General features: G+C 49.5%; 1 protein-coding gene across 2 annotated transcripts in view; it reads left to right on the plus strand.

Annotated features, from left to right (window-relative positions):
• Positions 1 to 547: 547 nt before the first annotated feature.
• Positions 548 to 23,592, plus strand: part of ABCC1 (ATP binding cassette subfamily C member 1 (ABCC1 blood group)) — a 148,192-nt gene continuing 125,147 nt past the window's right edge. For both annotated transcript variants that reach the window (XM_061152904.1, XM_061152905.1), the window contains exon 1: positions 548 to 656. In XM_061152904.1, coding sequence (XP_061008887.1) covers positions 609 to 656 — 48 coding nt within the window. In that variant the 5' untranslated portion in view covers positions 548 to 608. The remainder of the gene's footprint in view (positions 657 to 23,592) is intronic.

Here is a 23,592-nt window from a genome sequence, read left to right on the forward strand (position 1 = left end):
ATCCACCTCCTGCAGTTTCCAATCCAGCTCTTGAGTCAGCAGGCTGGGTAAGCCTGGAGGACCCTGGAGAAGTCACTCAACCTCTCTGCCTCCAGTTTTCTTCCTTCATGAAAAGGGAGTCACAACAGAGTCCAATGAGGACGCAGCTACGGTGTCTGGCACTCTGCGCTCATAGAGGGATCAGTGCATATTATTGCCCCCGGTGGTTTCTATTAACTGTTGCTGTCGTCTCGATGTTGTTGTTACAACAGGATTGAAAACTGGTCTGGGGTCTGGACACAAGGGTCGCGCTCGGTCTTTCCCGAGCCTCTGATGGGGGTGTTGGGGGGGTGGGATCGGGCGCCTGCGGAGGGCGGGGGGCCGGTCCCGGAGGCCGCAGGGTCTAGCGTGCAGCCTCTCCGCGTGGCCCGCGCGGGCCGGGCGAGGTGAGCGGGGCGGGGCCGGGCGGGGCGGGGCCGCCGCATCCCCGTGACGCGCCGGCCAACCAGGCGGCGTTGCGGCCCCGGCTCCCTCGGTCGCTGCCTCCCGCCCTCGCCGCCGCCGCCGCCGCCGCCACCAGCAGCCGGGCCCGTCCGCCCGCCGCTGCCCGCCGTGCCCGAGCCGGCCGCATGGCGCTCCAGGACTTCTGCAGCGTCGATGGCTCCGACCCCTTCTGGGTACGTGCTCGGCGGCCGCTCGGGTCGCGTGGGGCCGGCGGCCGCGAGCGGGAGCGTCAGGGAGGGCGGCCGGCGGGCGGGGAGGCCGGCCGGCTGGGGGAAGCGCCGGGCTCGGGCGGGTTGGGCCCGCGGTCCCGGGGTCCCCTGCCGCCCCGAACGCCGCGCTCCCCTTCCCGCAGCCGGCCTGGCGGGGCCCGCTCCCCAGCCTGCCCTCAGCCGGCCCCCTTCGGGAGCGCAGCTGATGGGGGGCGGAAAACTTGGGTGACTGGGTTCCAGGGAAGCAGGCGTTGGGGACGGGTTGCAAATGCCCGGCTCTGGGGCTTTTGGGGAAAGGTGAGGGGTCAGAGCCTGGGAGAGGGGGCCGAAAAGAGGGGCCCTTTCTTCTTTGGGGTTCTCCCTCCACTTGAAAATAACCTGCCACGGACGGAGACGCCAGAGATGGCGGGGGGGGGGGGGGGGTGGTGGTGTCTCCCTGCTTAAGTTCCCCCATCTCCTTTGTGGCTTGGAACCCCGCTTTCACAAGCACCCGGTTGCCAAAGGGCTGAGATGGGGAGGGGCTCAGACTGTGTAAAGGGGCTTCTAGTGGCTGACTTGAGGTTTGCCCCCTCCCCAGTTTTTTGGCATACACATTATTTTCCTGTGGTTCCGTATTTTTGACATCTTTTACTTTCCTTCTGTTTAATTACTATGGGTCCGGGTCGGGGCGGGGGGGTGAGTTTGAAGGGACAGGGGAAGAATTAGGGGAGTTTCAGGGACAGCCAGGAAGGAAGGTGGGGCTGCTCACCCCTGCCCTGACTTGCTTGACCCTGGGGTCAGGTTTGGGGTCAGCTGGGGCTATCCAAGGATCCTGGTACCAGTCGGTTTTTGTGCTGTTTGACACCTGAGATCCGAGGCTCTTCTGTGTGGGGACCAACCCCAGGTTCCTTCTGAATCTTTGCTGTTGAGCCTGGCCGGGTCTCCGGAGGCCACTCTGGCTTAATCCCCAGTGTCTTGGGCTTTAGTTTCTCTCTAATGCGATTTGCCTCTTTGTTACAGGAAGCACTTCTGTGTCCCACTCTCTTGGTTATTACAGTAGGCAAACGTGGGCAGGATAGTTTTCCTATTTTTGTTTAGGAATTGGTTCTTTGGAATCACCCCTGGTTCTTTGGAGCCAGTGATTAGCATCTCCAAATACCTTCTTGTTCTGTTTTGTGGTCCTCTCCTTGAAGGACCACATTTGGAGTGTTGATAAGTCATCTTCGAGGTCCCCATGGGAAGGGTTTATTTGGGGGATGGGGGCGGTAGGTATCACTTGTTAGAACAACCACACACATCTGGCTGTGTCTCACATTTTCAGGCCAACAGGATTTACTCAGGGGCTGGAAGTAGTACATATGCTTTGCACTCGAGGTCCAGGATTGATTGGGGAGCAGACTTATTTGCAAAGTAGGATTGTACTTAGCAGAGACAGGAAAATCTGAGGAGTCCTTGCTCCCAGTACCCAGTGTAACAATAGCAAGATTATTTCTGCAAGAATCAGATGGGGATCTGGTCTAGTGTTGCTGTGATACTGGAGAATTTCCTTGTTTATTTTGTTCTGAATTACAGAGGGGATAATAAGTGACCATGAATTCTGCGCCAGGTTGTATTTTATTGATGGCAACTGGCGGTTGATGGATGGCATCAGGTTTTCCAACGTTGAATGGGTTTGGGGATGTCCTCTGTTTATTTAGTTGAAGAAGCTCATCTGAGGAAATCAGCTGTGTGTGTGTGTGTTTTCTCCTGCAAGGACTTTTGCTACAGAAATTGCCAGGTGCTTGGCTTTCCCTTCTGCCAGGCCCTCCGTCTCCCCACCTGTCTATGGCCTTGCAGACTTTCCTCTGCCCTTCCTCCCTCTGGATTTCTGGACTCACTGGTTGTCCCAGTTTCTCAAGGTGCCCTGGAACCAGGGTTTGAGAGCAGGCAGTGGGGGCATGAGCACTTCCAGGTAGCCTGAGAAACCGAATGTAATCAAAAGGAGGTGACTTCTGTGTTTCCCAGGGTGCCCACTCAAGGCCAGGAGAGACTGCTGCTAGCCACTAGGTAACTGTGATCTTGGGCAAGCCGCTATGTCTATCTGTGCTTCAGCTTCCTCATCTGTAAAATAAGGGTGTGGGCCCCCACAGTCTCAACCTGCTACAGTTGTTTTGAAGAGTAAAATTAGTTCATCTGTGCAAGCCACTCAGCCCATGCCCTGCACAGAGGTAAACAATGGTTATTGCTTTCTTTGCAGAGATGAAGTTGTGTGTTTCAAGTTGCTGGACCTTCCTTTGGACCCACTTTTTCTTAAGCTGGGGCATGGGATTGGGCCATCCACCAGGTCATCCCTGGCTCCTCCCTTGACCAAGGGCAGAGGAAAGTCTGCAAGGCCATAGACAGGCGGGGAGACGGAGGGCCTGGCAGAAGGGAAAGCCAAGCACCTGGCAATTTCTGTAGCAAAAGTCCTTGCAGGAGAAAACACACACACACACAGCTGATTTCCTCAGATGACTAGCCCACCTGAGACTCTAATCAGAGTTTTGTTCCTGAGTCAGTGCCTCCCTCTGAGCCCCAGGAAAGGGCCAGAAAAACCACACGATGTGGAAATAACCTGTGGTGAGGGTTCGGCCAACTTACCACCTTCATCCAGGCAAATGCTCTGGGATGGAAAAAGAGGAACTTGGTTATCTAGATAGAAAATAGGGGCCAAGTTCACCAGCCCTGGGTTTGCTTTTTTTTGAGGGTGCTTGGTGTGGGACAGGTTGGAAGGGCTGTTTTGTGGCTGATGTTTGAATGATGGTTGGGCAATTGGGCCTGGGCCTCCCCTTGCAAGCTAATTTTTTAACAAAAAAATTGTTTATTAATTTATTGCATGTCCAATGTAGAAAAATCAGAAAATGTCGAAAAGTAAGTGACAAGTCAGTAAGCAGTGGAGTATAGCGGCTCTGAGCAGTGCTTGGATCCCTAGAGTTCAAATCCTGGCTCTACTTCCTGGGCAAATCACTCCCCTGCTCCATGCCTCAGTTTCCACACCTAAATAATGGGGATGTTAACCCAGTACCAAGCGACTCCTCGGCAGGTACTTAGGATGTTGTTGCTTGGTATACAGTTGGTATGGTGGTTGGTGGTTTAATCTCTTTAAGTCGTGTCCAACTCTTGTGACCCCATGGACTATAGCCCTCCAGGCTCCCCTTTCCATGGGATTCTCCAGGGAAGAAGACTGGAGTGGGTTGCCATTTTCTTCTCCAGAGAATCTTCCGAACCCAGAGATTGAACCCACGTCTCCTGCGTTGCAGTCGTGTTGTTTACCACTGAGCCACCAGGGAAGCCCTGGTATACAGGTGGCCCTCGGCAAATTTAAGTGATGCACTGGCTGGAATTCTCTAGTTAACTTTTGCTGCCGTACTTGCTACTGCAGGGAGTGAACGGATCGGTGGCTCCGTGTCATGGTTCATGGAGTCCTGCTAATCATTTGGTCCTGGTGTTGATATTTGCCTCGGAGCTGCCCTGAGCCTTCTTTCACCTCAGTAAGCCCCTGAATATTCAGTTTGGCTGCCAAAAGGTGGGAGAAAAGGAGTGTGTTATTTTTTTCAATTTTTTGGCCACACTGCACAATGTGTAGGATCTTCGTTCCCCTGACCAGGGATTGAACCCACGCCCCTGGCGTTGGAAGCTTGGAGTATTAACCATTTGGCTTACCAAGGAAATCCCAAAAAGAAGTATTTTAGAAGCCATTTGAAATTCTTCTTGGGGTAAGGTCTGACCTTGGCATCAGTCTAATTTCTGGCACAATTAACTCCCTGTGGCTTCACTATAATGTAGAAAGAGCCAATTTTTTCTCCATCCTTTAAGCTTCCTGTGGGTTTTTAGATGCATCACTGTGCTTTCCTCCACCTTCCTCTCCTCTCCTTTACGTCCGCGCCTCCTTCTAGTCTCCTCTTCCCATGCGGACTAGAGCCCTGGGGCCCCTGGAACTGGTGGGGTCGTCCCCTCTGCCCACCCCCACCTGAGGCCCAGCATGGCAGCTTGACAAGGTCAATGGCTTTGCGAGGAGAAAAGGGGACTCTGAGAGGACAGGGCAGGGTGAAGCTAGTCTCCTTCTCCCAGCTGGACAGGCTCTGTTTGGGGTAGCCTTGGAGGAGCCTTACCTTTGGAACGTGATGGTGGATGAAGAAGCTCTCTTTCCATTCACATTCTCAACTTTTTGGAACCGACATCTCCACCTGGGTGTCTCTAGTTTACCATGTCCCACGCGGAACTTGGGCTTCCCTGGAGGCTCACAGTAAATAATCCGCCTGCAATGCAGGAGACCTGGGTTCGATCCCTGGGTCAGGATGATCCCCTGGAGCAAGGATTGGCTACCCACTCCAGTATCCTTGCCTGGGAAATCTCAGGGACAGAGGAGCCTGGCGGGCTACAGACGATGGGATCACGAAGAATCAGAGATGACTTAGCAACTAAGCCATCGCCACCACGATGAACTTGGAGGTCTCCCTCTCGTCTCCCCTACGCCCCCCCTGCCCCCCACCACCCCAGCCCTCCCCATTTTGATTGACCAGGGCAGCTGTGCCCCAGAAGTTCAGGCCCAAACCCTGCATCAGCCCTGACTCCCCTCCTTGCCTCCCATTCCGCATCTGATAAGCAAATCAGCAAATCCTGTTGCCTGTTCCTGAAGTGCCTGCTTCTCACTTCTTCCTTGCCTTCTTCTGGCCAGAGCCATCACAGCCTCAATCCTGCAGCCGGCTGTTCCCACCTCAGTGCTTGCCTTGATGCCCTCCTTGACCTCGCAGTCTGGTCTCAGCCCTGTAGTCAGAGGGATCCTGTTAAAGACACAGCTCAGATCCTCTCCCCCTTCTGCCCTATATACCCTGCAGTGACTCCTTGCATCCCTCAGGGAAAAAGCCAGAGGCCTCAGAGAAACTTACAAGGCCTAAGAGCATCTGATCCCTCACCTCTCTGACCACACTGCCTGCTGCCGTCTCTGTCCCTTTGCTCCAGACCAGGCTGCCTCGGGGCCTTTGCAGTTGCTGTTTCTCCTGCCCAGAATGCTCGTGCACTTTCAGATCCTTGTTCCAGAGTCACCCCAAGCAGCCTTTCCTGGACTCCCTGCTGCTTCATCGTGGCTCCCTCCCACCCCGCAACCTAGCACTTACTGCCAAAATAAGTCTTATTTATTTTGTTTACTGTCTGTAAACTCCCACCAAAAGGTCAGCTTCACAGGGGGAGGGTTTTTTGCCTGTGCTTGTTCTTATGGCTGTAATCCCAGCCCCAGTGCCTGGAACAAAGTAGATGCTCAGTAAATAATGAATGAATGACAGGAGGCTTTGGAGTGACTTTTGAGCTGGATTGAAGTCTGTTCCCAGAGTCTTCTAAGGCTGAAATAGACCCTCACCTGTGTGGAATGGAAACCCAGGTGGACTGAGCCTTCTAGCTTCCACATCTGACTGTTTATGTTTCGTCTTGCAAAGCTGAGAACTGAATCTGACCTCTCTTTTTCCGGGATTCAGTACATTGCACATACAGCAGGTGCAATTAACGTTTGAATTTGAGTGTCTTGAGGTACAAGTTCCATTGGGGGATTAGATCTAGCCAGCTAGTGTTCTGCTCTGGCTTTATTTTAACATGGAATTACTGATATTTCCTGATGGGAAGAATTCATGGAACCATCTGCATTTCTGACTTTTGGAAAATCAGGAGATCTGATTGCACGAGGGCCTTCACTTGTAGGTCGTGGGTTATCGGCTGGGGCTGCCCCCTCTGACAGAGCAGCCTGCCGGAACAGGCTGGGCCCAGGTTGGCGCAATCCCTTCCCCTCCTTATTGCTACTTTACTTCTAAGGCCCGGGATCCGTTGCCTTTTTCCCTTGTGCTTTCTCCCTTGGTCTGCTTCCCTCATCGATGGGGCCCTCCTGGACCTGTAGGTGTTTGAGTCAGTGTCTCCTGCTTTGAAGCCCTTGGGTGAGATGACTGGCGCCGATCTGGCTCACTAGTGTGGTGTTGCTCTGTCTGGCTTGGTCGTGTTGGCAGGAGGGGGCTGGATAAACGAATTATCAATGCCCAGGGAATTTGAAGCAAGCGTCTGGTTTTGTATGTTGGCTCCAGATTTTCATGGTGGGATAAGGCCTAGATTTCATCAGATCTTAATGGTCTGATGGACCATTATGGGACACGCTAGCCCATAAAAACTTGCCTGGACCTTTTGCAGAAAGAAAGAAACGGCTAGTAAAATGCTTTTGAGCTGTGATGCTGGAGAAGACTCTTGAGAGTCCCTTGGACTGCAAGGAGATCCAACTCAACCCTGAATATTCACTGACAGGACTGATGCTGAAACTGAAGCTCCAGTACTTTGGCCACCTGATGTGAAGAGCCGACTCACTGGAAAAGACCCTGATGCTGGGAAAGATTGAGGGCAGGAGGAGAAGGGAGAGACAGAGGATGAGATGGTTGGATGGCATTACCGACTCAATGGACATGAGTTTGAGCAAGCTCTGGGAGATAGTGAAAGGACAGGATCCCGCCGGGCATGCTGCCGTCCATGGGGTCGCAGAGAGTCGGACACAACTGAGCGACTGAACAACAACAATGTTTTGGGATAATGACAAGGACTTGAACATCCTGAGGCCAGTGCTTCCCCCAGCCTGGCCTGATAATGGGACAGACAGGTCTCTTGTGGTGAAGGCATGGGATCCTGCTAATTTCTAGAAGACCGGGCAGTGAGAAAGCCCCCGTAGAGGAGGGCTGGTAGGTGTGGAGCAGTTTCTCAGCCTGGGCACGCTGGACCTCTTGGGCCAGGTAATTCCCTGTTGTGGGGCCACCCTGGGCCTTGTAGGCTGTTCAGCAGCAGCGCTGGTCTCTCCCCACAAGATGCCGGTAGCACCTTCTCCCTGTTGTGACAACAAAAATGTCTCCAGATGTCACGTGTCCCCTCGGTGGGGAGGTCCCACAGCCATTGATGTGGAGGAATCCGGAGAAGAAATCTGGGGCAAGACTTTTGCCTCGTCCTGCAGTCCCCTGAGTTTTTAGGCTGTTGAACACCTCACATAATTGGCTTATTGGGGTTGCCGTGGAGAAGCTTAATGAGACGCAAAGAGGGTTAGACTCCAGTTAGCCAGAGAAGGAAATTGCAAGGTTTCCAGGCTGTCTGCCTGCCTCTTTCTAACCGGGGGTGCCCTCTTCTCCCCTAATCCATTCTGGCTGGGGAGGGGGGTGGGAAAGGGTGGGGTGGTGTGAAGATTCGGCCCCAGGGTGAAGTGCTTGTCTAGAGAGATCAGCTTTGAAGATGCTCCTGTGTCTTAAACTGCCCCAGGAGAGGTGGACAATTACAAAGTGGAGACTCTACTTAAGTGTCCCCTTGGTTTAATTGTGGGATTGCATCTCTGGGGGGAGGTTGCCAGGTCATGGAAAAGGGGTCTAGATGTCCCGGGAGGGTGGCGTTTGGCCCATTAGGCAGTAATTGAGGTTTTACGAGGCTTCTCCTTTTCCTGTCAGTGAATTGTCTCCGTGAGAACCTTCCTTCATGTTTTACTGGCCACCTGCTTGGAGTGCCTTCCTCCCTGGAGAGTGGTCATCAAGAGCCTGCATTTTCCTGGCGCAGAGTACTTGAGTGTGATCTTTACAACTGGATTCGTTCTCCTGTTCTTTCCTCAACCATTTCTCACTCATTCATTTATTCAGGCTTTTATTATTAGTTGATCATCCGCTGTGCACTGCGACTGTTCTAGACACTGGGGATACAGCCACGGACGAGGCGAACGGGACCCATGTTCTCACGGAGCTGATGCTGCGGGTGACCAAAGTGATTTCGGATAGCGGCAAGTGCCACAAAGACATGAACTGGGACGAACTGGGGTGTGAGCTGCAATAGGGGTATGTCCAGGGAAGGCCTTTCAAAGGAGATGACTCTTGACCTTTGACCCGAATGGCAAAGCTGGCTGTGCGGGGGCTGGGGGAGGGGAGTCTCAGATAGCGGGGACAGCACGTGCAAAGGCCCTGAGGTGCATGGAGTGATCACTGGAACTGTGGAGCCCATCTAAGGAAAATCTGGCCTGGAGCCTGCTACCAAAATGCCTACAGCACTAATAAAATGACTTGTACTAAGAAGGGCCTGGAAATCCCAAGGAGGAAGCTTGCTGCAGCTTGGCAGGGAGATGGAACATTATTACTTGTTCCCCGATATCATGGACTTCTGATTTATTTAGGTTTGAATGGGTCTCAGGTTTTTAAAAATCAAGTTTATAGGTTTTTAATGAGTCTCATCTGTTGCAGAACCTTGGCCACACTGTTCAGGGTTAGATCAGGTTGGAAATCCCCACTGCCCTTGATTCCCCTCCAAAGGTTTTTTAGGACCCATTAACATGATGAGGTGCTTTTCTTACGTGATTAGGTTGACTTTCTAAAGGGTTGCTAAAAAAGTGTTCTTTTTAAAATAGATGTTGAGTTGACCTGGAAGGTCTTGCAGAGTAACTCTTTTGATTATGCTGTTGCTTTTAAAGAATTATCTTTTAGAAGTTACAACTTTAGGGACTTCCCTCTTGGTCTTGTGGCTAAGACTGTGCTCCCAATGCAGGGGGCCCAGGTTCGATCTCTGGTCAGGAAACTAGATCCCAGATGCTGCAACTAAAAGATCCTGCATGCCTCCATGCAGACCCACTGCAGCCAAATAAAAAAAATATTGAATAAATAAATAAAAAGTTAGAACTTAAAAAAAAGTTTATGGTTTATCCACTATGGAGAACAGTCTGGAGATTCCTTAAAAAACTGGAACTAGAACTGCCATATGACTCAGTAATCCCATTGCTGGGCATATACAACGAGGAAACCAGAATTGAAAGAGACACGTGTACCCCAATGTTCATTGCAGCACTGTTTACAATAACTCGGACATAGAAGCAACCTAGATGTCCATTAGCAGATGAATGGATAAAGAAGTTGTGGTACATATACACAACGGAATATGGCTCAACTATAAAAAAGAATGCATTTGAGTCAGTTCTAATGAGGTAAATGAAACTGGAGCCTTTTATACAGAGTGAAGTAAGTCAGAAAGAGAAACACCAATACAGTATATTAACCCATATATATGGAATTTAGAAGGACGGTAACAATGATCCTATATGCAAGGCAGCAAAAGAGACAGATGTAAAGAACAGACTTTTGGACTCTGTGGGAGAAGGTGAGGGTGAGATGATATGAGAGAATAACACTGAGATATGTATATTACTGTGTGTAAAACAGGTGACTAGTGCAAGTTCGATGCATGAAGCAGGGCACTCAAAGCCAGTGCCCTGGTACAACCCAGAGGCATGGGGTGGGCAGGGAGGTGGGAGGGGGCTTCAGGATGGGGGACACATGTGCACCTGTGGCTGATTCATGTTGATGTATGGCAAAAACCACCACAACACTGTAAAGTCATTATCCGATTAAAATATAAAATTTTTAAAAAGTTTAAAAATACTAGATAAAGCTGTATTCTAGAAGAATATGACGGGAAAGTATAAGTTTCAGTACTTCCCCTCCCTGCGCTCTGTTCCCAGGTGTCACCATTGATGGTGGTTTCTTGGGTCTCCTTCTAGAAAAATTGCAAGCATATGCAAATATGTATGAAGCGTGAGTGGGCGGGGAGAGACTGAATATCTTTTTTTCCCTCCCCAAATAGTTTCGTATTCTAAATAACGTTCTGTATCTTGCTCCTTTCGCTTAGAAACCAGTGTTGATTTTTCTGTCCGTGCTAAGTCCAGGGAAGTTGAAAGAAAAAGAAATAATACTTTAGCAGCCACACTCTCTTCTGTCACATGACTGCACCATGTATTCACCCAGTCCTCCCTGGGTTGCTCTCAGGGTATTTGGTTCCAGTTTTCTGCATGGTGAGCAGTGCTGCCTCAAACACGCTGGGTGCTCATCTCGATACTCTCTGCGGAGAGATGTAAATGACTCAGCAGAGTCAGTTTCCCCTGAGAAATTGCTCGGTGGGGGATCTGTGCGTTTTGAAATGTGACAATTCTTTTTTTTTTTCCCCTCTTTGCTTTTCTCGGAGTCTCCTTTATTTATTTTTTAAAATTTATTTATTTTAATTGGAGGCTAATTACTTTACAATATTGTAGTGGTTTTGCCATAGATTGACATGAATCAGCCATGGGTGTACATGTGGTCCCCATCCTGAACCTCCCTCCCTTCTCCCTCCCCATCCCATCCCTCTGGGTCTTCCCAGTGCACCAGCCCCGAGCACTTGTCTCATGCATCCAACCTGGACTGGTGATCTGTTTCACACTTGATAATATACATGTGCTTCCCTGGTAGCTCAGAGGGTAAAGTGTCTGCTTGCAACGTGGGAGACCGAGGTTTGATCCCGGGGTTGGGAAGATCCCCTGGGGGAAGGCATGGCAACCCACTCCAGTACTCTTGCCTGGAGAATCCCATGGACAGAGGAGCCTGCTGGGCTGCAGTCCACGAGGTCACAAAGAGTCGGAAATGTGATAATTCTGATTCTCAAGTGACAGCTATGGTTTCAGTCAGTCAGTCAGTTCAGTTGCTCAGTCGTGTCCGACTCTTTGCGGCCCCATGAATCGCAGCACGCCAGGCCTCCCTGTCCATCACCAACTCCCGGAGTTTACTCAAACTCATGTCCATCGAGTCAGTGATGCCATCCAGCCATCTCATCCTCTGTCATCCCCTTCTCCTCCTGCCCCAATCCCTCCCAGCGTCAGGGTCTTTTTCAGTGAGTCAACTCTTCACATGAGGTGGCCAAAGTATTGGAGTTTCAGCTTCAGCATCAGTCCTTCCAATGAACACCCAGGACTGATCTCCTTTAGGATGGACTAGTTGGATCTCCTTGCAGTCCGAGGGACTCTCAAGAGTCTTCTCCAACACCACAGTTCAAAAGCATCGATTTTTCGGCACTCAGCTTTCTTCACAGTCCAACTCTCACATCCATACATGACCACTGGAAAAACCATAGCCCTGACCAGACGGACCTTTGTTGGCAAAGTAATGTCTCTGCTTTTTAATATGCTGTCTAGGTTGGTCATAACTCCAACTAATGGATTTACTGGGTTTCCCAGGTGGTGCAGTGGTAAAGAATCTGCCTGCCAACGCAGGAGGTGCAAGAGACATGGGTTCGATCCCTGGGTTGTGAAGATCCCTTGGAGGAGGAAATTGCAACCCCCTCCAGTATTCTTTCCTGGAAAATTCCATGGACAGAGGAGCCTGGCAAGCTGCAGTCCATGGGGTCCCAGAGAGTCGGACAGAGCTGAGTGCACACACACAACAGACTCACCAGCATTTATTAAGCACCCGTTGTGTTCGTGGCATTTGAGAGCATCGATCAGGCTGGGAATTGACCAGCCTCATGTTGCTTCCTTGTGTATGAGAGGATTTTGCCCAGCAGTTAAACCATCCTTCCAGTGGATTTGGTCCAGAGAGTGATTGGTTTATGTTCTAATTTTAAAAAGATATGTTTAAATTTTAAACATCTTTTGACTTCTTTGTTTAAAAAGTACTTTTACCTTAACAGTTCAACAACATGGAAAAGTTTTACTCGTAATTTTATCGTGCTAAAATGACTTATTTATTTTTTACATGTAAACTTTCTAGTTTAATTGTAGAGTTTTCTGGTTCACAGAGTGATACTCCTTGTGAGAAAACAGCATAGAGGTATTTAAATAAAGTGTTAACTCTCTCTAACCAATAACCAAACTACTCTTCCTGTCCTCTCTCTGTAATCATGGAAATGTTTATAAACATAAATAATATGCTTAAAAATAAAGTGGGTTATATTATTATCATCATTCTACTTTTTACTTTTGCTTCACATGCTACATGGCAGTACACATAATCTCACTAGTAATTCTTAAACTATTGTATAATATTCCAAGTTATAGATTTGTTATTGATTCAGCCATTTCCCAGTTAATAACATCACTTGCATTGTTTCCCATTTTTTGGTTTCTGTAAACAATGCTCCAGTAAACATCCTTGTCTATGGGTTAAAATTCTGTAAATTTTAGTTTTTAATCAGTATTGGGGCTTCCCAGGTGGTACAGTGGTAAAGAATATGCCTGCCAATGCAGGAGACACAAGATACGCAGATTCAGTCCATGGGCTGGAAGATCCCCTGGAGTAGGTAATGGCAACTCACTCCAGTATTCTTGCCTGGGAAATTCCATGGACAGAGGAGCCTGGTGGGCTACAGTCCATGGGATTGCAGAGAGTTGGACAGGACTGAGCACATGCATATGCAGTGGACATTGGCTGGTTACTTTCCAGAAAGGTTGTAGCAAGTCCATTCCTAGTGACAGGGACTGGGAATTCCCATTTCTCTGCATCCTTCCCAGTCCTGTACACGGCTAAGGAAGTGTGTAAGTAAGTGAAGTCGTTCAGTCGTGTCCGACTCTTTGCGACCCCGTGGACTGTAGCCTACTAGGCTCCTCTGTCCATGGGATTTTCCAGGCAAGAGTACTGGAGTGGGTTGCCATTTCCTTCTCCAGGGGATCTTACGTGGCTGACTTCTGTTAATTTGATGGACAAAAAAGATATCTTATTTTCACTGGCATCTCCCTTAGAAGTTGAGCATCCTACGACATATTCCTTGGTGATTCACGTGTTCTATTGTGTGCATGTAATTTTCCTTTTTGTACATTTTTACTCTGGTTTGCTCTTTGCTGTTAATTTGTGGGCACACTCGGTATATTGGGACTGTTGCTTCTTTTGTCTGTATTTTTTCCATTGGCCGTTGTTTGTTGGTGTGTTAACATCCAAATCTTGTCCAGATTTTTATGTGGTCTTTTCTCTACTGCATTTTCATTTATTCTTGTGAGAATTTTCCCATGTTCCACACAACTTTTGTAATTATACCTTTAAATGTCCAAGCAGTAGTTTCTGGTATTGATGGATTGTAATTTACATAATTATTGCTTGTGGTTTGACATTTAGGTTGCTGTTTCCCCCCCCCCTTTTTTTTTCTTTCAAAGAGAACATTGTTATAAATATCATATGAGTAGTGCCTGTTGACTTATTTCTTTAGAACATATTCTTGGGAGTGGAGAGAATATTTAAAATCATTGAAAATGTTTTATTTCCTGTCTACAACAAGCCCAGCTTGTTTTTAAGAAAGTGGTAGCTCTGTTCTAGCAGGGTCTCTCTGAGGGTGCCCATCATTGTTGTTGTTGTTTTTATGATTATTTAGAGCAGATGATACGTGTACGTTAGTGCCAATGCCTTCTCCAGTCCTCTAATCAGCCTTGTCAGGCTGGAGACCGGAAGCCCAGGGGAAAGCTGGGACTCCAGGGTGCTGGGGAAGGTGACCCGGTAAGTTATAATTTAGATTATCCAGGAGCTCTTTGATAAGGCTTCTTCCTCAGAAGCAATTTCACTCACCCAGGGTCAAGGAGAAAAGGCACATGGTAGATTAGATTCTGAGGATGGTAGTGCAATGGGGCTCTGCCTTCTTTTTTTTTTTTTTAAGAGTAATTTATCAATGTATTTATTTTATAGTAGGTCCTTGTTGGTTGTCTGTTTTAATTATTTGTTTATTTTTGGCTGTGCTGGGCCTTCCTTGCTGCCTGGGCTTTGCTCTGGTTGCAGAGAGCAAGGTTCTTATTGCGGTGGCTTCTCTTGTTTCGGCTCCTGGACTCCAAAGCACAGGTTCAGTAGTTGTGGTGTGCAGGCTTAGTTGCTCCGAGGCATGTGAGCTCTTCCTGGATCAGGGATCGAACTTGTGTCTCTGGCATTGGCAGGCGGATTCTTTACCACTGAGCCACCGGGGAAGCCCTGGTTATCTATCTGTTTTAAATATAGCAGTGTGGACCTGTCAGTCCCAAACTCTCAACCTATCCTTCCCCCCGTAACCATAAATTCATTCTCTAAGACTATGAGTCTGTTTCTATTCTGTAAGTTCTTCTGTACCATTTTGTTTTTTTTAGATTCTGCACGTAAGTGATATCACGATATTTGTCTTTTTTTTCTGACTTACTTCACTTAGTATAATAATCTCCAGGTCTATCCATGTTGCTGCAAATGGCATTATTTCATTCTTTTTAATGGCTGAGTAATAGTCCATTGTTTGTATGTGTATCCATTCATCTGTCAGTGGACATTTGGGTTGCTTCCATGTCTTGTCTATTGTAAACAGTGCTGCAGTGATACTGGGGTGCGTGTATCCTTTTGAACCTTGTTTTTCTCTAGATATATGCTCAGGAGTGGGATTGCTCGGTCATATGGTTGCTCTGTTTTTAGTTTTTATAAGGCATCTCCATACTGTTCTCCAGAGTGGGTGTACCAATTTACATTCCCACCAGCAGTGTACTTTTGTCTACCGAGATCCCTGGGAGGTCTAGGGGGACCATTTCACACTTGATGCTGGAGTCAGAGCTGGCCCATTTTTACCTCATTTGCATATTTGGTGGGGAGGGGCTGGAGAGAGGGCTCATCCCTGGGTCAGACCCTCTTTATTCCCAAAGGGGATATTAGTTGGGGGAGGTGGTGGGATCAGAGAATTGGCAGCTGAAGGCGTGGGCATGCTTGGGTGAGGGGAAGGTGCAGCACTAGAGAAAGCCAGGGACGTGTAAGGTTGGGGTCTCAAGGCCAGGTTCAGGAGCCCAGGCTCAAAAATCAGTCCTGCCAGTTCCCAGGCTGGTGCAACCTTGGGCCAGTTGCTTAACTTCTGGGAACCTCAGTGTCCTTATCTGTAAAGTGGGGATCACGATCTTGCTGTGAATCTCTCAGATTTGGAAGGAAAAGAGGCAGGATGTAGAGGAAGCTCAGAAAAGCTCAGCAGGCACGTGCTGTGTTTCTGCGGGAGGCTGGACCGGAGGGGACCGTGACGGACAGTCGCAGGCAGTAGCGTGGGGATTTCTGGTGTGGCGATTCTCTTCTGGTTTATCACGTCCCTGCAACCTCTGGGTTCACGCAGAACTTGGCAGAATGAGGATGGAGCCCAGCTTGACCTCAGGGATTCAGACATCGGTCCCCAGCCTCTGAGGATCCAGACTAATTCACCCAGCTGTTACAGGGTGTCTGTAGGGTGTCAGGGTCTGGTGAGGCATGCTAGGGTGTTGGGTGTCAGCTCAAACTGGGCTGATGGGTGGGAAAGTTCGTTCTGGAGATTTTCTTTGTTGTCTGGCATTCAGAAGACGTGTTTAAGTGCCTAAGTACACAGGGATGAAGGTGGGCTCTGACAGCTGAGAGCTGCTGACAGATGCATACTTGGGAAGGTCCAAGGTTTCAGTTACTGTAAACATGGCCGTGATTGAATTACTTAAAGGGGCTTTTCTCGTATTCTCTTCTTTGACGTTATAAGAGGTCCAGTATAAAATGAAATAAGACAGGAACTAGTACAGTAAAATGTGACAGTCCTCCAAAAGTACGCTCTTCTAGAGATTATCTGTTATGGGCATTTTAATTTCTACTTCCTTTTCTCCACATATAACATGTTAAGATGTTTTTTAAAAACAAGAATGAGGTTTTATGAGAACGTTCTCTGTGTTTCATTTACTGTTCATCTTGGAGTCCACCCATTTTTAATGAACATATTTACTTGATGATGAAATGTCAACATGAGCCTAATTATATAATTTGCTAATAATTGTTTCCTTTCCAGGCGGTTGGATAGCCTTGTTTTTTAACTTCTCTGTAAGGGAAATCCGGGGAAAATGTGAAGCAAGGTTGGGTGGATGTCAGAGGGCCCTTGTTCCACCCTCTTGGATGCCCCTGGCAGGAGACAGAGCCTCCGAAGGTCAGTGTCCCAGGGTTGTGAGCTGTGCTCAGAGGACAGAGCTCTTGCCCACTGGTCCTGTGGCCTGGCCCCATTCAGTCTGCAACCTCTGAGGGGCTCCTGATTATCCTTGCACTGGACTTGGTGTTGGGAATCCAAAGATGTGCAGAGCAGGGCTCCCCGCCATCCTTGAGTTCCAGTCTTGTGAGAGATTAAACAAATGAGTGGGAAATCATAGCCATGAAAGGCTGTGAAGGGGGGGTTCAGTGGTGCTCAGTGAGTGCAGTAGGAGTTTTATTTGATCCATGGATGGAAAGAAGAGACTCCCTGAGTGGGGAGATTGTGTGAAGATATAAATGTAGCTCTATATGACAAACATAGAGCCAAGCATAGTGGCTTAAGATAGAAGCTAATTTCTCTCTGGGCTTCCCTGGTGGTAAGTAATCCACCTGCCAATGCAGGAGACACAAGAGATGCGGGTTTGATCCCTGGGTCAGGAAGATCCCCTGGAGAAGGAAATGGCAACCCACTCCAGTATTCTTGCCTGGAGAGTCCCAAGGACAGCGGAGCCTGGTGGGCTACAGTCCATGGGGTCGCAAAGAGTTGGACACGACTTGGTGACTAAACAACAACCATTTCTCTGTGGTGTAAAAATCCCGGCTTGGCATGGCAGCTCTGTCCTCAAGGATGCCAGGGGCCCAGGCTCCTCCTGTCTCGTTGCTGTGCTATCCCCAGGTGCTGCCCTCATTGTGAATCAAGAATGTGCACCCCCATGTCAACATTCCAGCCAGAGCGAAGGAAGCAGAAGGGTGCAACCCAGAAGTCACTCACATCACTTCTGTTCACATCCTACTTCTGTTCACATGGCCAGTAAGCTAGTCATATGACCACACTGCTGCAAGGGAGTCTGGGAAATGTAGTTTCCTTTCTCAATAAACATATGCGCAGCTGAAGATTAATTACTAGGGGTTCAGGAAGAGTGGATGTTGGGGTAGAACAGTTTGCTATATAGGCAAAAGCAGAAAGTCAGAATGTTCTAGGCAGTGGAATAAAGCATGTGCAGAAGCTTCAGCTTAATAAGGAAGGCCACTGTGGCTGGAACTTGGAAAGAAGGGGGGGTGTTGTGAGGAGACAGACCTGGACTCTAGACTTGGATCCTCCAGAAAGCCTTGGATGCTTGCTTTTCCCTCCCCTTGCTCCATCTTTAGCACCAAGGCAGGGGTATTACACAGAATCCTTAACCCAATGACTAAATCAATTCTAGTCTGTATTCCTATTTTCCTGGGTGACTTTGGTAAGAATTCACTCTTAGAAATAAATAGCATACATTGAGGATTATTCTGTCCAGTAGTAAATCCTTCTCTCTGAATGGTTTGTTTTCAGCTTATGGTAATGCTGAGTATGTGCTCTTATGGTCCCTTTTTTAGATGTGGAAACAGAGGCACACATTGCCCACATTCACACAGCTGGCAGGGGGTGTAAACAGATCGTGTTCAAACCCCCCAGTTCGACCTCAGTGCCTGCCCTCTTCTCCGCTGTCTCACCCTCAGTTGTCCGTGTGTATTCTTCATGGTCTTGACATTTATATCTCAGTGCATTACTGTTAGGATTGCATTTGGTTGCAAGAAACAAAGCATAACTCCAGTGGCCTAAACATTAAGGTATCTATTTTTTTGCGTATCACAAGGTCCACTACCTCTGACAGGTTGCTGGCATTGGATTAGCAACCCGGTGGTCTGACACCATTTTCTTTGTCTTTCCCTCAAGGCCCCAGAATGGCTGCTGCAGCTCTAACCATCACATCTAGGTTCAAGGTAGGAGGAAAGAAGGAACACACCAGCTTCATTTACCTCTTTTTTATTCAGGAAAGTAAATCTCATGGCCACCTCTAGCTATGAAGGAGGTAGGAAAAGAGCATTTGCTTTTATGCTTCTTTAGTGGGAGGCAGCAAAACAGAAGGGAGTGGGGAAAGACTGTTGAGTAAGCTAGCCAGTAGTGTCTGCCACATACTTATTTAGTGATTTAAATAAGTCCACTTTTTTGTAACGTAAATAAACTTATCTCCCCCACAAAGAAGTTTCATATCACTTTAGAATGTCTGTGAAGTTGCAGGTTGGTCATATTCTTGTATTTACCTAATAGCTGTTAAATATGTCACCGGTGAAGAAAAACGTAGGATATTCTGCAAACAGACTAGATCACTGCTTCTCTCCTCCAGGGAGTTTTGCCCCCAGGGGACTTTTGCCAACAGTTGGAAACATTTTTGGTGGTCGCACCTGGCATCCAGTGGGTAGAGGCTGGGGAACACTTTACATCTGAAGCCTGCTTGTAGTTTTCAGGCCTTTTCCCACAGCCAAGGAGTCCAATCTCCAGTAAACCAGAGGAGAAGGTAGTTTACTTGTGGACGTGAATTCAGCAGATTGCTCCTCCGCAAGTACTGTACAGAAACTGGGGAGAAGAGAGCTTGTGGACCCGAAAGTGGTTGAAATGATAGCTCCTTTCCCAGGCAAGTCTTATCTGAGCACGTGTTTCAGAAAGAACGCTGTGTTGACAGACAGGGTTTCTCTTGTGGAGCTAGGCAGAAACCATGGACTTTTGGAAAGGGCTGTACGTACTCAGTTGAGTAGGAGATTTTATTGCCTCCTCTCTGCCTGGGTTTGGCAAAAACAACCTGGCCTGGGCAAGGGCCTGTGGAAGGAGCTGTGGAGACAAGAAGGCAGCTGGCAGGTGGAGCTGATCAGGTCAAGCTGCTGGCAGTTTTGCCCGGGGTGGCCTGGTCAAGTAGCTTGACAATTACACGCATCCTCCCCCACCCCCATTAAAGTTAATTGAGTTGTTATGGAGCCACGGTGAGGGAGTGGGAGTGGTGTCTGCCTCTCAGGAGTTAGCTTTGCTAAGATGTAAGGGTTACCTTCATTTCTCCTTCTTGATTCTGGAAACTTAGAAAAAAGTCTCTTGCCATCCTTAATGTGCAGTAGGGTTAGAGAAGAGGCTGGGGTGTTGAGAGAGGCACGCCACGTCTCATCAGATCCACAAGGCTGGCAGTGGTGACTTGCATCCCAATTTCAGAGATGCTGCGCTAGGAAAGCCTGGCCAGCAGAGATTGTAGGATGCTGTGATCGTGAGTTGCAGATACCGCGTGAAGAAACACGGGTCTTCGAATCAATGCAGTAAGATAATAGTTTCTGGTCCCTCCCTCTTCTGTGTCTGAATCCTTTTATTGCTATAGGTCCGATGCTAAGTGTAAGTGAGACCGCAGCCTCCCTGCCTTGTGGAGGCCAGTTGGGAAGATTGTTTAGAGTGAAATAGCTGCATGGGGAGCTGGTGTAGCCTCTATTCAGATGCCTGATTCTGCTGCTTGCCCGCTGTGTGACCTTGGTAAAGTGACTTTGTCTCTCTCTGCCTCCATTTTCTCACATGTGCAGAATGGGGGTGATGGGAGTGCCTGCCTCATAGAGTGGTAAAAGTTAATATACAGCTAAGGTGCTGCTCCTATGATCGTGAAGTGATGTTATCCTTGCTGTTGCTCGCCATCGCTGGTATTGCCGTCTTCATCGTCAGTCATGGTCACACAGCAGTCCCCATTCTGGTCCAAAGTGAAATCTGAGGATCCAGGAGGAAGTGGAAATGGAAAAAGTACTGGACAGCAACATAGGCCCCTTGATTGGCCCCTGAGTTAGCCACAGATCACATCTGGTCTTCTAGGTAACACCAGCTCCTTGGCCAGGTCAGGAAGCCCTTTATTCTGTGCCTCAGTTTAAGCATCTGTAAATTGGAGACTAGTAATGGGACCCGTGTCCTCAGAGGTTTGTTTCAGGGACTAGACAGGTTGAGACCACCCCTGGGGCTGTTTAAGGACTTGCTCCAAGGGTTTTCAAACCACTCTGGAAAGAGACCCACCTCCCTTTTCACCTTCAGCATCAAGTGTTTCCTTGACCTGGGATCTTTCCCTGACCCTTGACCACAGCTCTTCGGTGGTTGTAGATGGTGTCTTTGCTCCTGTTCTTGGTCTGCTTTCATATGCAGGTTAAAAACCCTGGTCAGAAGGAATTTCCTGGCGGTTCAGTAGTTAAGACTCCGAGCTTCCACCGCAGGGGGGCGTGGATTCAATCCCTTTTGGGGGTACTGAGATCCCTCATGCTGCACGGCATGGCCAGAAACAAACAAAAAACCCCACAAACAGCCCTCATTAGAGGGCACGAGGCTGGGTGGTCGGTGCCCACCCCCCTCCACTGGAGGCTTCTCCAGGGCCGGAGGTGGCTCCGGGTCTGGTTCGTGACAGCTGGGTCATTTTCAGCAGGATCCCCTGCCACTGTTTGCTCAGCTCTTGCGTGCCTGGGAGCTTCCTGGTTGTCACTGAGAACGGCCCAGCACGTGAAAATTGTTCCTCCTCTTGCCGTTTGGGTTATTTCCTTTGGACTCGTGCCCAGAGCTGGGATTGTTGGGTCACAGGCAGGGACAGAGGTTCGGCTTTTCTTTGGGTGTTTCTGGATTGCTTGGCAGATAAGTTATTCACCCCCTCCTTTCGTTGGTTGAACAAGTCCTCAGTGAGCACCTCCTGTACACAGGTGAATTTGGTCCTACTGTGGGGAGGTTACAGGTTGTCTCTAAGAGGGACACTTAAAAGTCGCCTGGGAGCTAATTGAGAGTGCTGACTCATGGGGCATTTCCGAAGCTCCAAGGACTGTGCTAAGCTCTTTGTAAGTCCTAATGATTCCATCCCGATGGTAGTGGAGTCGAGGCTGATGAGGAAACAGAGGCAGAGAGATGGGAGGTCACCCAGCTGGTAGACGGCAGGGCTGGATCCACACCCAGGCTGTCTCTTGAGTCTGGAGGCTAACTTGTGTCCTGTGCTGTCCCGTAAACATAGAAAGGAAGGACGTACACAGGGTTAGGTCCTAGTGAAGAACCAGGAAGCGGGCGCTTGAGACGGGTAGCCTCTCTCCTCCAGTACTGCTGGAAAGAGGAGGAAGAGCTGGCCAGGCCACAGGCATTCCAGGCTGGAACAGCAGGTGGGAGGCCCTAAGGTGGGGAAAAGCTGGGTGCGATTGAAGGGCAACGGGGAGGCCACTGAGGCTGGAGCATCAGAGGTCAGGGGCCAGAGATAGTATCATGGGCCAAAGTGGGGGCACAGCTATGCCTTCCAGGACCCAGTGAAACTGATGATTAGTACTCACCGTGCTGGTTAGTCCCCAGCCGTGTATGAGACAATTTCTATTTAATCCTCAAAACAGCCTTATGAGGTTAATAGACTGCTATCATCCCCATTTTCCAGATGGGAAACTGAGGCCTGGGCCTGTTATGTGACTTTCGCAAGATCTTACAGCTCATACGTAGTAGAGCTGGGATGGGATTCCAGATGTTTGGCCCAGGGTCTAGGCCCTCAAGGGTGGTACCATCTCCACTGTGATGGGAGTGTCCCTGGTTGTCACCACAGCGGCCTGTTTGACAGGGGCCATTGTAGCTGCTCCCCTGGTGGTTCAGATGGTATAGAATCCGCTTGCGATGCAGGAGACCCGGGTTTGATCCCTGAGTCTGGATGCCCTGGAGAAGGGCGTGGCAACCCACTCTAGTATTCTTGTCTGGAGAATCCCATGGACAGAGGAGCCTGGTGGGCTACAGTCCATGGGGTTGCAAAGAGTCAGACACAGAGTGACGAACGTATTGTAGGTGCTTGCAGGTCAGTGGCCGTGGTAGGAGGACTCGGATGGGACAGAGGGGAGTCTTTTCCAACAGACTGTGTCAGATGACTAAGCCTGGAGCCGGAGAGATGAGAGAAAGTCTCCTGGGGGAGGCTTCAGCATTCCGGCGCATGGCTTCATGAGCAGCTGTCCTCACTGAAATGATAATGACGACAACAGGGGCAGTAGTAATGATATGTAAAGAGCCGACTCATTGGAAAAGACCCTGATGGGAGAGATTGAAGGCAGGGGGAGAAGGGGGAACGGCAGAGGATGAGTTGGTTGGATGGCATCACTGACTCGACGGACAGGAGCTGAGCAAGCTCAGGGAGATGGTGAAGGACAGGGAAGCCCGGTGCGCTGCAGGCCATGGGGTCATAAGGAGTCGGTCACGACTGAGCAACGGAGCAGCGACCACAGTAATGTGGTTAGAAGGAGCAGCAGCACCTTAACCCCCCGTGGCCACCCCGCCCCCAACACCGAGTGCTTTTGGTTTCCGTCGTCATTGTTTTGCCACGCTGCATAGCACGTGGGATCTTAGTTCCCTGACCAGGGCTCCACCCTGTGCCCCCTGCAGTGGACGCTCAGAGTCTTAACCCCCCGCACCGTCGGGGAAGTCCCATGACATTGACTGCCAATAGTCCAAAGAGAGATGAGCGGCTTAAAGTCAGAGAGGTGGAGTGACTCCCCCAGGGCCACACAGCCAGGAAGCCGTGGGGACAGGATTCAAGGCCTCCTGCTCCAAAGCCTGTGCTTTTTGGCCCCTGAGCTGTGGTCCTCCCTACAGCAGGGCCGGCTCTGGGCCGTCTCCACTGCGATGGCTCCGGGCGCGGATGTGGAGCCCAGAATTCAGGTATCAGTTGCGTATAGAGGCCCTGGGATGGGGAGTAGAGTGAGCTGGAACTCCTTGGGTTGGAAGGCTCTGGGGCAGGGACTGTGACAGAGTGTCTCCAGGGGATTTTTTTTTTTTTTTTTTTTAAGGATGAGGTGGCCTTTCCCAGTTTCCTGTTCTTGGCCCGATTCAAGAGAAGGGAATGAGAAGAGTAAGCCAGGAATTTTTCTCTCTGGGTTTCACAACTCCATGGAGCTTTTGCAGCATGTCGGTGATGCAGCACTTTGCTGGTGGAATCCTCAGTGAATCTCCGCTCCGCTTTGCTTAACTCGTTCAGGCCCTGGGCCGCCCTCCCAGCCCTGTTAGTCACCCAGGCCCCTCCTGGCATTTGTTCCATTTCGTTGTTCCACTCACACCCCAAGCTTGTCTAGCAACTGCCTTCCATCCTGCCCAGGGCTCCTCTTATAAGAGTGCCATTCCCTCCTGTCTCCATATGAGCAAACCTGGGGCCCCTCCCTTTAAAATTTTACCTACAGGCGGTAGCCTGCTGAGTTCCCCAGTGGAAAGTACGGTGACAGTAACTTTCATTAAGGGAGTGGTGGCTGGGTACCCATCTGTTGTCACGTGTGTATTTTCTCAGGGAGGTAGGACCTGTCGTAGCAAGCCAGCCTGCCGGCTGGCTGAAGTCTGCTTTGGCCACGAGGCTGTGCCACCTTGGACA

Source organism: Dama dama, chromosome 10 (genome assembly GCF_033118175.1).
Source record: "Dama dama isolate Ldn47 chromosome 10, ASM3311817v1, whole genome shotgun sequence".
NCBI lineage: Eukaryota > Metazoa > Chordata > Mammalia > Artiodactyla > Cervidae > Dama > Dama dama.